This window comes from Leucoraja erinacea, chromosome 14 (genome assembly GCF_028641065.1).
Source record: "Leucoraja erinacea ecotype New England chromosome 14, Leri_hhj_1, whole genome shotgun sequence".
In the NCBI taxonomy this organism is placed as follows: domain Eukaryota; kingdom Metazoa; phylum Chordata; class Chondrichthyes; order Rajiformes; family Rajidae; genus Leucoraja; species Leucoraja erinaceus.
Window position 1 is genome coordinate 33,154,798 of NC_073390.1, and position 18,202 is coordinate 33,172,999.

Sequence of the window (18,202 nt, forward strand, 5' to 3'; positions counted from 1 at the left end):
TTGCGAGGGTCCTATTGTATTACTTGACCCTTCATGTATTTCTAACCTTTCCTTTGTTTGCATACTCACAAACATGTGGAGTGGTGTGGTAGGTAATTGCATCTGATTGCAAGGTCCAGTACTGACATCGCGGGCATCACTCACAGTCCCATGTAACGTGGGTGATCGTTTTCTAATGGCAGCAAACACAGAACATTTCATTTACTAAGCACCTTCAGAAACGACATGATCAAAAAAAAAAAAAAAAAAAAAAAAAAAAAATTTTTTAAAAATCAGGTGCAAACACACAGTACAATGTGTGTATTTGAACAGGTTCTCTGGCATGAAAACACAAAGAAACTCATTTTGTTATCAACATAGAAATGTTATGGTCAAATTAAGTACTGAGTTATAAATGCCCGTTGTAGAAATGCATTCCACATTGACTGGAAGACCCAATTGCAATGCCAGTCTCTTCTAAGTTAGTCAATAATACCAAGGAGATTAACTGCTCTCCGTTGTTGTTGGGGTGGGGGTAAAACAAATTCCATTCCTGCTTACTATAAGAAGGTTTGCCGAAGTTGCACCTTAGGAGGTGACCGTATAGCCTCAGTTTTGTAGCAGAGTAACACCACATCCATGCCCATCTTTTTGTCCATCTGACTTGTCTCATTTGCCTGCATTTGGACTGCATCTTTCTATGCCTTACCTATTTAAGTATCTGTCCAAATGTCTCAAACATAATGATTGTATCATATTCTACCATCACCTCCTATAGTTGTGTTCCAGACATCAACAACTCTGTGTAAACACTTTCCCATCAGATCCATTTTAATAATCTTTTCCCACACCTTAGACTTTTGGCTGTCGTTTAAGATAACCCTATCAAGGGAATTTTTTTGTCCGTCTACCTTATCCATGCTCTTCATAATCTTATATCTATCAAGTCACTCTTCAATCTCCAAAGCTCTAAGGAAAACAAGGTTGACTTGTCCAATCTCTCCCCATAATTAAAGAATCTCAATTTATACAACATTCCAGTGAATCTCCCCTGCACTCCCATCGTCCAAACCATTCCTACAATGTGGCAACCAGAATAGCACACAGAGCTCCTGAAACAACCACATCAGTCTGAAGGGTCTCAACCCGAAATGTCACCTATTCTTTCTCTCCAGAGATGCTGCCTGTCCCACTGAGTTACTCCAGCATTTTGTGTCTTATCTATAATTTAAAACAGCATCTGCAGTTCCTTTCTACACTTTGTTAAGTTGCAACATATGGTCCCAACTCTTATATTATATGCCCCGACCTACGAAGACAAGTACGCCTTATGCCTTCTGATGGCGCCGAAGTAGAGATGGTTTAAAACTTCCAATTCCGAGGAGTAAATATCACCAACAACATCTCCTGGAAGCAACGACCAAAGAAAGCACACCAACACCTCTACTTCCTTTGAAGGCTTGGGTAGTCTGTCATGTCCCCAACAACGCTCAACAACTTCTGGGTGCGCCGTAGAAAGCATTTTATCAGGATGCATCACAGCTTGGTTTGGGAATAGCTCCATTCAAGACCGTAAGAAATTGCAGCGAATTGCAGACACAGCCCAGATCATTACATGAACCAAACTCCTTTCCATTGACTCCATTTATCCCTCAAACTGCCCCTGCAATGAAGTATGGGTCGCACCCTGGCCACCCCCTCTTCTCCCCCCCCCCCCTCCCATCAGACAAGGTATAGAAGTGTGAAAACACACACCTCTGGATTCTGGGACAGTGACAGGACAGTGTCGCTGTTTTTCCTGGAGCACAGGACGCGGAGAGATGCCCTTATAAAGATATACAAAATCATAAGAGGCATAGATAATGTGAATAGTCATAGCCTTTTTCTCCCAGGATAAAAGGAGTCTAAAAACTGGAAGGTTTAGATTTACAGAGTAGGGAAAGATTTAAAGGGTACCCGGGGCAACTTTCTCATGTAGAGGTAGGCAGGTATGCGGAAATAAATCCTAGATTAATTGGTAGAGGTGGGTATGATTACAATGTTTAAAAGATTTTTATACATGTACATGGGTGGGAAACGTTTAAAGGAATATTGGCCAAGCTCAGACAAATGGGATTAACTCAGTAATCAACTGTCGCCCAAAGGGCCAGTTTCTGTGCTGTACAACTCTGAGTCCAAGTTTAAAAGCTCATTGTGAAGTGCAAGACCCTTCCTTTATTATAACAGAGTTTTTGCGATGTGCATTGCGAATTGTCAGAAAGAAAAGGCACAAAAAGTTTTGCGACTGAAAAGAGAGAAAAATGAGATTCAAATGACTGATCTGGGATATGTTGGCAAGTGCTCACATGGAGTATGGCCCAACATATTTTTACAGGATTGAAAGGTAACTTAAACAAATTATGAAGGCATTTGGTCAAAACGTTTGCGTCACTGTGCCTTCCACTGGTATATTCACAAACTCTCTTCAAAGCCCTTTTATAAATTGTGTAGTGTATTCAATGAACAAGCATCTTAAACTTGAGTTAATTTCTGTAGATGGGGAATAGAGGCAACACAACCCCAAGTAAAATGTTAACCAATTAATATCATAAAAGGTAGAGAGAGGTTCTTTGTTAGATATGGAACAGGATGTTCAGATCATTAACGTGAAACAGAGCTAGGTTATATATGTTTGAGCAAATATCAAGGTAAATCAGATCTAAAATACACTAATCATTAAAATAGAAACAGGGGAAATAAGTTCTTAACGTACCCAAAGATATTACCAATAGAGTCCAAGAGTCCAGATGCCTGTGAAGTCCTTCTGTACAAAGCAGAACAGAAATTGATTGTGGATGATCAGCCATGATCACATTGAACGGTGGTACAGGCTTGAAGGGCCAAATGGCCTCCTCCTGCACCTATTTTCTATGTTTTTATTAAATAATGTTTGCTGTTGCTGGTTTAGAAAAAAAGTCAAAGTGCTGGAGTAACTCAGCAGGTCAGGCAGCATCTCTGAAAAACATGGACTTGTGAAGTTTTATGTCAGAACCCTTCTTCACCTAAAGTGCACTCACCTTTAGTTTGTAATTCGAGATTACAAAATTGTAATTTTGTAATTTGTAATTATAAAATTGTCCAATAGTCCCTACCATACGAAGACGGAAAAATGGTCTCTCAACTCTATAACATATAACAATTACAGCACGGAAACAGGCCATCTCGGCCCTACAAGTCCGTGCCGAACAACTTTTTTTTCCCTTAGTCCCACCTGCCTGCACTCATACCATAACCCTCCATTCCCTTCTCATCCATATGCCTATCCAATTTATTTTTAAATGATACCAACGAACCTGCCTCCACCACTTCCACTAGAAGCTCATTCCACACCGCTACCACTCTCCGAGTAAAGAAGTTCCCCCTCATGTTACCCCTAAACTTCTGTCCCTTAATTCTGAAGTCATGTCCTCTTGTTTGAAACTTCCCTATTCTCAAAGGGAAAAGCTTGTCCACATCAACTCTGTCTATCCCTCTCATCATTTTAAAGACCTCTATCAAGTCCCCCCCTTAACCTTCTGCGCTCCAGAGAATAAAGACCTAACTTATTCAACCTATCTCCGTAACTTAGTTGTTGAAACCCAGGCAACATTCTAGTAAATCTCCTCTGTACTCTCTATTTTGTTGACATCCTTCCTATAATTGGGCGACCAAAATTGTACACAAATTATGTTTGTACATAATTATATTTGTACACAAATATCATACTCCAGATTTCTAACAATGAAACTTTCAAATAAAATATAAAAATCTTAATTAAGATTATAAAGGAATTAACAGAACTGAGCTAAATTATTCTTGGTGATAATTCCCAAGAATAATCACCAAGAGAGACAAAAGAAAATGGTGTCATGTCAGGAGGGGCTATTGCTGTCAAATGGGAATTAATGGGGGATGACAAAAAGGGAATCTTTTTAGTAGGGTCAATTAGACACATTTGTGGGAAGAGGCTGAGGAATAAAAGGGGATGATGAGCAGGCATGACTAGCCCACAAAATAGCTGCAAGAACAATGGTTAAGAATGGTCATAATGTTAGATTAATATCAAGCATTTAATTTGTGATTTCACTAAAGGGTAACATTAAGCAAGTTCACTGAACACTTGTTCCATTGAATCACTACAAACAGCCAGTAGTATTGCAGGTTTTGATCGACTGTATAAAACAAAAACACAAAACAATTGGGAAGTATTGCAGGTCACAATCACTGGCAGAAGAAAGGTGTATGCTCTCACATTATGCAAGCACAAGATGCATTTCATGCCTCCCTGTAATTCTCAGCTATCAGGCACTCACCTGGGAGTCCTGTGCGTAGCTCGCACCGCTGATGGTTCTTCTGCAGTGTCAGGCCCTTCTTCACCAAGCACCTCTATATCATCCTCACTGCCAATCAGAGCAGAAAAAAAAGGAAACACAAGTCTTCTACTGCATTGGTGTGGGTTACCAGCAGAGACCATTGTGATGGAATTGTAACACAAACGTCATACCTGCTCAGAATTACAGGTGCACAACCTTTTATCCGAAATTCCAAATAACGAAAAGCTCCGAATAGCGGACATTTTTTCGGTCCTTGAAGAAAGGTCCTTGAAGACGTTCACCGAGGGCGGCCCGCAGAGGTGACAGCGGAACCTCCGGTCGGTCCTCGAAGAAAGGGGAACTAAATCCCCATTCATAAAAGAGAAGGTGAGGGTAAATTGCGCGGGAGGGTTAATAATTGACAATCTGCTGCTGCCTGCTCGCTGAGTTAAAAAGTTCCCACGGTAGACTCACGATACACAGTGCATTCTGCAAGAAAAAACTACATTGAAGACTCAAACTCCCGAACGAGTAACTGCCAGGATCGAGGCGCAAACTCGCAACCTTGCGGATATGAGCCGAGCACTCTACCACTGAGCCAGCTGTTAAAATCTACGCTAAAAATCTTCCATTCCGAAAGCCGAAAAATTCCGAATTACGAAAAGTGCCTGGTCCCAAGGCTTTCGGATAAAAGGTTGTGCACCTGTACTGCATATAATCAATTATTTCAATGGAGACTTTCAACATGGGTTTGAAGGCTTTGCACCATGAACCATTCCAAAAAGGAAGAACAATTCTAAGGGGAGTAGGAGGCAACCGTGGCTGACAAGTGAAGTTAGGGATAGAATAAAACTAAAAGCAGAAGAGTTGAAATAGGTATTGGGTAGTCTAAGGGATCTATCTTCACTGCAATCCCAGGTCCTCAAGATCTCTGAGAGATGTATAACACAGGCAGAGGAAAGAGTAGCCAGATTAGCGAGAAATAGTATTGGGTAGAAGAATGGGATAAACTGTTGGTTGACGCTGGAAAGTCAATTTTCCTATTCAATAGAGGTAATATTGGGGCACTTTTGAATAGCGAGAGAGAAAAAAATGACCATTAGTGACTTTGGTGGTGGGAAAGAGTCAACATGGATTTATGAAAAGTAAAATGATGCTCAACATGGATTTATTTCATGCTCGACTAATCTTCTGGAATTTTTTGAGGATGTGACAAGTAAAATAGATGAAGGGGTGCCAGTGGATGTAGTGCATCTAGACTTTCAGAAAGCCTTTGAAAAGGTCCCGCACAGGCGACTAAAATTAGAGCACATTGTATTGGGGGTAGGGTGTTGACATGGATAGAAAATTGGTTGGCAGACCGGAAGCAAAGAGTAAGCGTGAACGAGTCCTTTTCAGAATGGCAGGCCGTGGCGAGTGTTGGGGCCGCAACTGTTTACCATATATATTAATGATTTGGAAGAGGGAATTAGGAACAACACTAGCAGGTTTGCGGATGACACAAAGCTGGGTGGCAGTGTGAACTGTGAAGAGGATGTTAGCAGGTTGCAGGGTGACCTGGACAGGTTGAGTGAATGGGCAGATGCGTGGCAGATGCAGTATAACATATTTTGGCAGCAAAAACAAGGGGGCACATTATTATCTCAATGGGGTTAGGTTAGGGGGAGGTGCAGCGAGACCTGGATGTCCTTGTACACCGGTCACTGAAAGTTGGCTTACAGGTACAGCAGGCAGTGAAGAAAGCTAATGGAATGTTGGCTTTCATAACAAGAGGATTTCAGTATAGGTTCTTCTGCAGTTGTATAGGGCTCTGGTGAGACAACATCTAGAGTATTGTGTGCAGTGTTGGTCTCCTAATTTGAGGAAGGACATCCTTGTGATTGAGGCAGTGCAGCGTAGGTTCACGAGATTGATCCCTGGGATGGCGGGACTGTCATATGAGGAAAGATTGAAAAGACTAGGCTTGTATTCACTAGAGTTTAGAAGGATTAAAGGGGATCTTATAGAAACATATACAATTATAAAAGGACTGGACAAGCTAGATGCAGGAAAAATGTTCCCAATGTTGGGCGAGTCCAGAACCAGGGACTTAGTCTTAGAATAAAGGGGAGGTCATTTAAGAGTGAGGTGAGAAAAAACTTTTTCACCCAGAGAGTTTATGAAATTCCCTGCCACAGGGGGCAGTGGAGGCCAAGTCACTGGATGGATTTAAGAGAGTTAGATAGAGCTCTAGGGGCTAGTGGAGTCAAGGGATATGGGGAGAAGGCAGGCACAGGTTATTGATAGGGGACGATCAGCCATGATCACAATGAATGGCGGTGCTGGCTCGAAGGGCCGAATGGCCTCCTCCTACACCTATTTTCTATGTTAACCATTTTTTCATTTTATTCTTTAAGACAGATTGTTATTTGCACGCACAATGTGAAGATGCCTCAGCTACAACTGGAAGTAATGTCAATTTTTCCTCAAGCATTATTGTCCTCATTTATTAAGTAGTTTTGAAAAAAAAAGATAACTGCAGACAGCAAACAGAATCTCTTATGTAATTTGTCTCAAAATTTCACTAACATTGAGAGACTGAGGTTACAACAGAAAACCACTGGCGAAAGCTGCAAGAGATGGCAAATTCCACTCACTCACTACAGAGATTACTGCAACAAAAGCAACGTGTGTGACTCACGGATCAATATTCAACAGTTCTTTGGCGGCCTCAGCCAGATCCTTTTTGAGCTTTGCATGGCGTCTCCTGAGGAAGAAAAAAGGTGCAGGAAACATGAATAACTGACAAAAGTTATCTGAGACAACCGAGCAACGGGCAACTTCACGACTAAAGTCAGATCCAAACAGAACACTTGGTAAAGGAGCCAAATATCCATCAGTGCGGTATGCGTAATATTTAGCTCAGACTGAAGCTTTTAAACTCAATGTTTTCATCGCCGAATACGAGCTGGCTGCTCCCACTCACATTCATGTTTGACAATAAATATGCCACCACTTTAATTGGCCAGCAATCCTGCTCCCATTATGCTCCCGTGCTAACTGGTAACCTTTGTGTTACAGTTCCATGCTACACCACCTGACCCTGTTCACTGAGGGATTTAGAATTAATTACTCACATTTATTTTGGGTTACATATGGAACAAACGTTTTGCACCATGAACCATTCTTTTATTTTATTCTCCAAGCCAAAAAGATTGATATTTGCACATTTGCAACAGGGACAGTCCATAATTAAAGTAGCTCAAGCATTGCCTTCTGGAGCCAATTAATGAAACTGTTAGAGAATTTTCCACTTTGAACAACTAGAATATAGCAGAGCGGTTCCTTGCAGCAACCAGTTCAAGCCATTATAGTGCCCTGCACAGAGCAACTTCAAGTGTATTACTCCAGTGCAAAATCTCCTCAAAGTAAGCTTATTTCGAAGAAGTTCTCCTCATTCCCTGACGAGCTCAATGCGTTTTACACACGCTTTGATAGGGAGAATACTGATGTGCCTTCCCGAGCCCCCATCCCGCATGCTGACCGGTGGCTTGATTCGGCAACTTGAGCGCCCTGGAGCTGAAGAGACTACAAAAGTAGTAAACACTGCCCAGTCCATCATCGACTCTGACCTCCCTTCCATCGAGGGGATCCATCGCAGTCGCTGCCTCAAAAAGGCTGGCAGTATCATCTAGGGCCCACACCATCCTGGCCACACAATCATCTCCCCGCTACTTTCAGGTAGAAGGTACAGGAGCCTGAAGACTGCAACAACCAGGTTCAAGAATAGCTACTTCCCCACAGCCATCAAGCTACTAAACTTGGCTCAGACAAAACTCTGAACATTAATAGCCCATTATCTGTTTATTTGCACTTTATCAGTTTATTAAGGGTATATGGACACACTGATCTGTTCTGTGTCATGCCTATATGTTTATATAAGGGTATATCAGGGACACACTAGACTTTTCTGTTCTGAACCAAAGTCAAAGATTGCCTACTATGTTCAATGAAATAAATGTGCTGAAAAAAGCAAAGCAAGAATTCCCCCCACAGCAGAAACTGTGAGGGAAGGCACCAAAAATGTCCTATCCACCCAGGTCGGGGACACATGACGAACCTCCGACTCTGGCGATCTCGGATCCCATAAACTCTCTTGAATCCAACAGGACTATAAAATAAAAATAAATTCGGAGAGGAGCGTGGCCATACACAACCGCATCTCCGCAGTCCGCCAGGTTGACACGAAACTCCCAATCCTGGAATCCCTAGAGAAAGTTCTGCGAGACCCTCTCTCACTACGATTCATGCTGCTCCAGCTCTGCACTTTTTGTCTTTTCATCTCTGGACCTTTGTCCAACGACCTGCCTATCAAAATTCCCCTCACCTGCATGCACCTATTATTTGCCAGGCTGCTGCTCTATTCCAGCTTTCTTCTCTGCCTACCACCATCTGTCTGAAGAAGGGTCCCAACACAAATTGTCACCTATCCATGTCCTTCAGAGATGCTCCTTGATCCGTTGAGTAACTCCAGCACTCTTTTTTAGTAAACCAGCATCAGTTTCTCTCAAGTGATAACCTGTTTGGCACAGTGTGGAGCCCTGAGGCAAGTGCCTGTGGAGTTCAACACAAAGGCAGTTCTCATCGTCGATGGAAATCTGGCGTTTCTCTTCTGCAATGCAAACTGGCCCTTCAGAATTGATTGTTTCATTATATTAATTAAAAATTTTAATACCTAGATTTTTCTATGGAGTCTTTTCTACCTACTGCAATTTTTAGTCATAATGCAGACTACAAAAATAATATTGCAACGCCTTTGCAATTCCTTGGCTTCCCTGCCAATTCCAATACATAGAAATAAAGTACAGCATCCAAAACCTACCAAAACCCACCGGTTCACACAAGATTTATAGGGAGAATGTCCAAAAAGTTGGAGGATTCACTGACAAATACCTGACTGTGTCCAAAAAAGGTGGTGTTGGAAGATTCACTGACAAATACCCGACTGTGTCCAAAAAAACATAGAAACATAGAAATTAGGTGCAGGAGTAGACCATTCGGCCCTTCGAGCCTGCACCGCCATTCAATATGATCATGGCTGATCATCCAACTCAGTAACCCGTACCTGCCTTCTCTCCATACCCTCTGATCCCCTTGGCCACAAGGGCCACATCTAACTCCCTCTTAAATATAGCCAATGAACTGGCCTCAACTACCCTCTGTGGCAGAGAGTTCCAGAGATTCACCACTCTCTGTGTGAAAAATGTTCTCCTCATCCCGGTTTTAAAGGATTTCCCCCTTATCCTTAAGCTGTGACCCCTTGTCCTGGACTTCCCCAACATCGGGAACAATCTTCCTGCATCTAGCCTGTCCAACCCCTTAAGAATTTTGTAAGTTTCTATAAGATCCCCTCTCAATCTCCTAAATTCTAGAGAGTATAAACCAAGTCTATCCAGTCTTTCTTCGTAAGACAGTCCTGACATCCCAGGAATCAGTCTGGTGAACCTTCTCTGCACTCCCTCTATGGCAATAATGTCCTTCCTCAGATTTGGAGGAAAAGCTGGTTAGGTATCTGCCATTTATATGCTCTACATTCAAACAACATATGCCAAACATAAACCAGTGCCAGGAAAGGCTGCAGTCTGTTTCTTATCAGTGGGGTTAATACTATCTATTTATTATGTATATTATAAATACTACTATATATTTCAAACTTTTGACATCAGATTAGCAAATATACACTATATATGCATTCCAGTAGACAAACTTGTTCAATCATGAAAAAATGTTGAGTGGTTTTAGTATCAACAGGATAGTGGTAATTCCAGTGTTAAGTGGTTTATGGGCTGCACCAGGTAGCGAGCCCAATTCGTGACTGGAAAATAAATGAAAGTTGTGGGCTTTACTTATGAAAGAGAGGAATCAACTAACTTGATCTAGTTTACTTTACGTCATCTCTAGTTGATTTTTAACATTTTAAATTAACATTGATGAAAGCATAGACTGTCAGTACACAAGGATGAGCAACAAACCCAGCCTTGTCTGCACCACTCCCTTAGTTCTATCATGAGGATGACTACATAAAGGAGCATTGACAAAAAATCTAAATTGTACCATGTATCCTTCTCATTTTCTGCATTTAGTCGATTAGCTTCCTGTGCTTTCTCAGCCATCCAGCGTGTGATTAGCTCCCGGTTTTCATCGGATGTTTTCCGCAGCTTGTCTTCAAGGGCCGTGAAGGTAATCTGGAGAGCATCATATTCATCCTTCAGTGTCTGATTGGCTTGCTCCAGCTCCTGGAGCTTGTTTCGCAGCTCCTGACACTCATTACTCAGTTGCTGTATCTGTTTCTCATAGTCAGCCATCCTTCAATAAAAACAAAGAGGCTGAGAATTACAATTTTCAGAAAGACAGCACAAACATGTTTAAAAGAGAAATAAGGCAGAAAAGCAAGATTACAATTGTATTCCATATTTACAATGTTAGCACAGTCACCACATTAGCGGATCGTTAGAGAAAGGCTGCATCTTATTCCCCTTTGATAAAGGAGATATGGGGAGTTGGTGAGTCTCACGTCTGCCTGGTTTTTTACGTCTACTCAAGGATATCACTGGACAGTTAGTGCCGACAATTTAACATCTTGGCTCACAAACCAAGAGTCACTGCAATAATTTTACTTCTATCTGAACTGATCTCAGCCATGATCCCGTGCAAAGTGAATGACTGGTCCTCACATCCAGGGGTTATAGCAGTCCTCCTCTTAATCACTACTTATTTAGGCTCTGTAATACATCCAAGATGTTATGCTTGGATGTCTTGCTTCTGAGGCTTAAATGTAGTGCCAGCACCTACAATCCATACAAAAAGAGAAAGCTTCAAATTTAATAAAGGTTGCGAAATGACTCTCAATCATTATTAAGTGTCACTTACTTTGATTCATTGGCATGGATCTCTTTGTCCTTTTGTTGTAGTTGGATGTTAAGTTCAATGACATTCTGGGCAAGCTAAAAGAGGAGCAAAAAACAGTCACAAAACCTTTGTCATGGCAACATTACAATGAAAGCATCAACCAACTGCCCCCTCCAAATGGGCAACAGTGGCACAGCTGATAGAACACCAGCCTCACAGCGCCAGAGACAGGGTTCAATCTTGACCACAGGTGCTGACTGAGTGGAGTTTGCAGTTTCTCTCTGTGACCATGTGGGTTTTCTCAGGTGCTCCGATTTCCTCTCACATCCCAAAGACAAGCAACTTTGTAGGTTAATTGGTCCTAGAGTGTAGGGAGTGGATTAGAAAGTGGGATAATATAGAACTATTGTGAATGGATGATCAATGGTCCGGACATGGACTCAGTGGACCGATGGGCAAGTTTCCATGCTCTATCTCTACATTAAGCACAACTTGTAACATAGGGCCTTAAAAGTATTCACAAAAATCTTTATGGAGCTCGAATTCAAATTATTTGCCACGTTGAATCAATCTGCCCAATCACTTCCACCAGTAAGTATTTAAGGAAACTCTCCATTCTGAGATGAGGCTCTTTCAAAAACACTCTTAAAGCAAGCATATATTGAGGTTTTCCTCCAATGTAACTGAAACGAGTGCTACAAAGATGTTTGCAAATCCAGGAAGGTATGAGGTTCCTCCTGGGGAACTTCAATTATTACAAGGTGATTTTATTTTTCCTCGCAAAGGTCAATCCCCTTACAACAAGAAAACAAAACTATCACCACCATTCTCTCTCACTGAAATCCCAAGACAGAATAATGGAAATGACTCCAGTAAATGAACAAAGGCAGGCTGTTACACTCACCTGCACTTCCCACTGGTCAACCAGCTGTGCTAGTCACAAAATAATCAATTTTCAGTTTCAAACCTATTTGCCTCTTGAGAACCAGATACGTTCTCCAACCCTTTTTTCAAAACATTAAAAAGTGCAGATCAAAATGAATTTAGTGGTGGGAACTGTTTATACAGCTATTGCTGGGAGCCAGCACCAGGATGAGAGACGAGTCAAGTGGGTTCCAGGCAGGGTCAAACAGCAAAATGACCACACAAAGGCAGCAAACAAGCAGCCGTTATAATGGAGGCACTAGAGACTGCAAATGCGGGAAACTTGAGCAAAAATCAATTTGCTGGGGGAAAGCAGCAGGTCAGGCAGCATCTGTGGCGGGGTATGGACAGACTATGTTTCAGGTTATCTAAAGAAGGTCCTATACATTGACCAGATGCTGCCTGGCCTGCTGAGCTCCGCCAGCACTTTGGTGTTCTTTGCTCTAGTGGCCATTATAGATATGCAAGGTACTCCACCACAGGACTTAATAATAGAAGCAAGCAGGGTAATTCAGCAAGGTGGGGCAGCTGGGTAGCTTTCTGTTCCACACACACGCTTACCTCACCACGCTTCTTGTGGAGCTCTGTGAGCTCTTCCTGGTGACGGATCCGCATCTGGGCAACTTCATGCGTCGTCTCATCCCGTACTCCATCCGATAATGGACTGAATCACCAGGAAAAGTAGCAGGAAACATTAAAAACAAAGAATTGTTGGACAAAATAGGATTGACGTACAATTCCAGCCATGCAAATGCTTCTCCCCTCAGATTCAATGTCCAGATTTTGTGTTTGACCGGAGGTTTTGTGACTGCTGCTTTCCACCTCTTGTAAACTACTTCACCCCATTTGATGACAAGGGAGCCAATAACATCTTTCAACACAATTATCTCTTTCTTGGCAGGGGTTAAGAATGGGTGGAATGATTTCTACGGAACATTATAACCCAATCTGATTATCACTCACCTGACATCCATTGAGATGCAATGCCCAGTTGACAGGCAACTGATATCCAATGACAATGAGGATCAATAAACCTGTACAATATACTACCTTATACCCTAGCATCTCAGGTGCATGGTGATATAGAGTAGAACCTCCCACCAGTCAAACCAACACACCCCAGGCAACATATCCAACCCAGCGATCTCCCCTTTTGAGACTCAGCTTCTCCATGCATCGCTGTCAGGCCAACAGGGAGGCAGCACAGTTTAAATTTTCCCACAATTGATCAACATCATTAATACATTTCTCAATGTCTTCCTAAAACTCCATAAAAGGGGTCCGAGCGCAAGTACGTACATCTTCAAACAAGAATCCAAATTTAAGGGGCACAGTTAAACATTATTTCCATGGAAGCAGTAGTGGAGATCATCGTGCTTAGAATCTAAAAGGGCAATACATTGACAGAATGGCTTTCAATTCAGGGACAAACAAATGACAATAACTATGGAGACAGCTAATACTGGATCCTTGAGCAAAAAATAAGCAGCTGGAAGAATTCAGAAGGCAGGAGGCATCTGTGAAGGGAAGTGGACAACAGATGTTTCGGGTCAGGGCCCTTCTGTAAGACCCAAGTGTGGCACGGTGGCTCAGCTGTAGAGTTGCTGCCTTACAGCACCAGAGACCAGTGTTCATAGAAACATAGAAAATAGGTGCAGGAGTAGGCCATTCAGCCCTTCAAGCCTACACCGCCATTCAATATGATCATGACTGATCGTCCAAAATCAGTACACCGTTCCTGCCTTCTCCCCATATCCCTTGGTTCCCTTAGCCCCAAGAGCTAAATCAAACTCGCTCTTGAAAACATCCAGTGAATTGGCCTCCACTGCCTTCTGTGACAGAGAATTCCACTGATTCAGAACTCTGGGTGAAAAGGTTTTTCCTCATCTCAGTCCTAAATGGCCCACCCCTTATTCTTAAACTGTGACCACTGGTTCTGGACTCCAACATCAGGAACATTTTTCCTGCATCTACCCTGTCCAATTCTCTAAGAATTTTATATGTTTCTATAAGATTCCCTCTCATCCTTCTAAATTCCATCGAATACAAGTGCCGTCGACCCATTCTTTCATCATACGTCAGTCCGCGCATCCCGGGAATTAACCTGGTGAAACTACGCTGCACTCCCTCAATAGGAATAATGTCCTTCTTCCAATTAGGAGACCAAAATTGCACACAATACTCCAGGTGTGGTCTCACCAGGGCCCTGTACGACTGCAGTAGGACCTCCTTGCTCCTAAACTCAAATCCTCTCACAATGAAGGCCAACATGCCATTGGCTTTCATCACTGCCTGCTGTACCTGCATGCTTCCTTTCAGTGACTGATGTACAAGCACACCCAGGTCCAGTTGCACCTCCCCTTCTCCTAATCTGACACCATTCAGATAATGTTTAAGAAGCAACTGCAGATGCTGGAACTTCGAAGGTAGACAAAAATGCTGGAGAAACTGAGCGGGTGAGGCAGCATTCATAGCGCGAAGGAAATAGGCAACGTTTCGGGTCGAGACCCTTCTTCAGGCTGATAATAATCTGCCTTCCTGTTCTTGCCATCAAAATGGATAACCTCACATTTATCCACATAATACTGTATCTGCCATGCATCTGCCCTCTCACCCAACCGATCCAAGTCACTTTACAGACTCAGAGCACCCTCCTCGCAGCTCACACTGCCACCCAGCTTTGTATCATCTGCAAACGTGGAGATGTTACATTTAATTCCCTCGTCTAAATCGTTAATATAAATTGTAAACAACTGGGATCCCAGCACTGAGCGTTGCAGCACCCCACTAGTCACTGCCTGACATTCTGAAAAGGACCCGTTAATTCCTACTTTTTGCTTCCTGTCTGCCAACCAGTTCTTATCCATGTCAATCCCTTACCCCCAAGATCCTGTACTCTAATTTTGCACACTAATCTCGTGTGGGACTTTGTCAAGGGGTTTTTGAAAGTCCAGATACACATCCACATGCTCTCCCTTATCCATTCTACTTGTTACATCCTCAAAAAAATCCAAAAGATTAGTCGAGCATGATTTCCCCATCATAAATCCATGCTGAATTGACCAATCCCATCACTGCTTTCCAAATGTGCTGCCATAACATATTTAATAATAGACTCCAGCATCTTCCCCACTACTGATGTAAGGCTAACTGGTACTATCGATGTAAGGCTAACTGGTCTATAATTCCCTGTTTTCTCTCTCCCTCCTTTCTTAAGATATGTGACATTTTTAAATAACTCCAAGTAGCCATTTCCATTGGAAAAGAGGAAAATACAGTCACCGTTCTAAAGGGCCTGTCCCACTTACGTGGCTTTTCAGCAAACTGTCTGCGATCTTCAAGAATCCGTGACCAAACTGAGCCCGCAAGTAGTAACCACTATGCGGGAGACTTACCAGTGATCACCTACGACCACGTGTCGACCATGCTGCGTGCTTGTGGTGAGCGCAGACTCTCCTAAACTCGCAAATAAGGTCGCCATAATAGGACAGGCCCTTGGATGCCAAGGCTGTGGAGAGGGTAATATGTCAGGTCCAAGTTACCTGAAGAGACTAGAAAGGTTGGCTTAATTTTCCTTCCGAGAACTGAACTCTTTGAAGAGTTTGAACGGCATTCAGAATGAGGGGCTCTTTATAGTGTAAGTAAAAAATAAAACCATCCCAAAATCCGTGACCAGAGGAAGGGTGAGATGGGGTGAGATGAGGCGAGATATATATTTTGTTGTTTTTCTTGCCAAAGGAGGTATCATCTGAGAAAATAACTCGAACGATGGGAGCAAATTCAAAACTCATTTTCAACACGGCATTATATATGATACATTAGAATAAACCAGCCACCCATCTATGGTTAAAACTTGACGAAAGCACGCTCACGCTACCTACCTAGTGTCGGATCTGTTGTGAAACTCATACTTCTCACCCTGAAACCTCCCGGCGAGGACAGTTTGTAGGTCGGATTTCTCCAGAAGTTTATTGTCTGCAGAGAGAAGGTTCAATGTTAGATGATGTTCGCTCCCTCCGCGCCGTTGGACTGACCCCGGTAAAGTCACCGCGACCGGGCCCAGCCTAGGCGGGGCAGTTTCGTGCCACAGACCCGAGGCCCAGCCCGCCCATCGAGCCGGGCCCATCGCACTCACACGCCTGGACCAGGTCCTCGAAGGCCTGTCGTTGTAGCCGGTCGCGGAGCCGCAGCTGTTCGCTGATGTGTCTCCTCCAGCGCGCTGTCGCCGCCGCCATCTTGGCTCGGGGTCCTCCGCCGCATCCGGCGCACCGTCGCATCCACCAGGCTGCCCCGCAACCGCCGGAACCAGAGATCCTAGGCCGCAGCACCAGATGCATAGAGTCGTCAATTCATGTGAGAGGAGCGGAATTAGCGCATTCGGCCCATCAAGTCTACTCCGCCGTTCAATCATGCCTGGTCAATGGGGAGCCGGCGTGCTGTCAACGCCGGAATGGCTGCTATTTGTTTACATTGTGTATACAAGCAAAGAATCTCACTGTGCTTAGTCACATGTGACAATAAAGTATTCCTATTCTTATTTATATTTCGTTCTCAACCTCAACCTTCTGCCTTATCCCCATAACCATTGACACCCGTACTAATCAAGAATCTATCGATATGAGGCATAGGTTCACTTGCACCTCCTCCAACCTCATCTGCTATATATCGGCATGACCAAGCGCAGGCTCGGCGATCGTTTCGCTTAACACCTCTGCTCAATCTGCCTAAAATACCTTCACAATCTCCAGGTTGCTAAACACTTTAACTCTCCCTTCCATTCCCACACTGACATTTCTGTCCTGGGCCTGTTCCGCTATCAGAGTGAGGCCCAATGCAAATTGGGGGAACAGCACGTCATATTTTGCTTACAACCCAGCAGCATGAATATTGATTTATCTAATTTCAAGTACCTCTCACTTTCCCTCTCTCGATCCATCCCCATCCTAGTTCTCCGACCATCTGACCTGATTACATTTTACAGTGTCTGCCTCATTATCAACTTCCCAAAGCTAACAATGAACTATTTTACATTTTCCTTGTTCTTCGTTTTTCACACCTTACCCTTCCATATCTCATGTTTTCCTCTCCCCTGACTCTCAGCCTGAAGAAGGGTCTTGACCTGAAACGTCACCCATTCCTTCTATCCAGAGATGCTGCCTGTCCCGCTGAGTTACTCAAGCATTTTGTGTCTATCTTCGGTTTAAACCAGCATCTGCAGTTCCTTCCTTCACTTAATATTTAACATATTCCCTATTCTCAAGACTATTCACTTTTCCAGCCCCTGTACACATTCCATTTATTGTAAATGTGTGTATAAATATTTCCTGATTCAAGAGATCAATCTCGTAACATAACCCAATGTTATTGGCTTCTGTTCAGTTTCTGTCCTTGGCATGACACTGGCATCACCTCATCATCTTGTGTCCCATACATCGGATTATACTTATACTTAGCACTAATCCTGTTCCTGATCAGACATTCATCCAGCTTTTCAAAATCTGATTCAGCCAACAGTTTATTGCACTTTCAGACCGTTTTATATCACAAACCTCTTGATTCTGAAAGGAACAAGATATTCCTTTGCAGAGCATGGTGTCTGCTAAATTTACACACTTGTCTTTCAATTCCGTGCTCTTGGTCCCAGTCTTAAATACTCTGCATGCATTTCAAGATCCACCTGGCAGGGCGGGGAGCCACTGAGAACAATGGGAGATCTGGTGGTGGGGTGGGAGGGGAGGGGACTGCTGCTACTTGCGTTAAACTTTTGCAAATGTGGTGACAACTGTGCACTGCCAAGGTGAGGTCCGCTATATGATTTCACAAGGTTGCATGCAAAACAAAACACACTGTACATGTGACAATAAAGTATCATAGAATCATAGAATCATTGAATTGAATAATTCGTAGATTTAACTCAAATGTACTATAACCAGGACAGATTATTTGGCCTTCAGCAGGACGTATGCTCCAAACAAGACTCCTTTACCTCTAACACAGCCATGATCATATTGAATGGCGGTGCAGGCTCGAAGGGCCGAATGGCCTACTCCTGCACCTACTTTCTATGTTTCTAACTGCAT

The 18,202-nt window shown here is 43.1% G+C and overlaps 1 protein-coding gene across 2 annotated transcripts in view; it reads right to left on the minus strand.

Moving 5' to 3' along the window:
- The window catches only part of LOC129703548 (autophagy-related protein 16-1-like), a 30,847-nt gene extending 14,377 nt beyond the window's left edge, over nucleotides 1–16,470 (minus strand). Inside the window, exons 1-9 of one of the 2 annotated variants that reach the window (XM_055646116.1) lie at nucleotides 16,258–16,470; nucleotides 16,004–16,097; nucleotides 12,684–12,786; nucleotides 11,220–11,293; nucleotides 10,404–10,655; nucleotides 6,991–7,056; nucleotides 4,311–4,397; nucleotides 2,732–2,782; nucleotides 70–172 (exon numbers count right to left, since the gene is read on the minus strand). In XM_055646116.1, the coding sequence (XP_055502091.1) occupies nucleotides 70–172; nucleotides 2,732–2,782; nucleotides 4,311–4,397; nucleotides 6,991–7,056; nucleotides 10,404–10,655; nucleotides 11,220–11,293; nucleotides 12,684–12,786; nucleotides 16,004–16,097; nucleotides 16,258–16,459 (1,032 nt within the window). In that variant the 5' untranslated portion in view covers nucleotides 16,460–16,470. The remainder of the gene's footprint in view (nucleotides 1–69; nucleotides 173–2,731; nucleotides 2,783–4,310; nucleotides 4,398–6,990; nucleotides 7,057–10,403; nucleotides 10,656–11,219; nucleotides 11,294–12,683; nucleotides 12,787–16,003; nucleotides 16,098–16,257) is intronic. The other variant, XM_055646117.1, reaches the window with a different exon arrangement.
- Nucleotides 16,471–18,202: the final 1,732 nt, after the last annotated feature.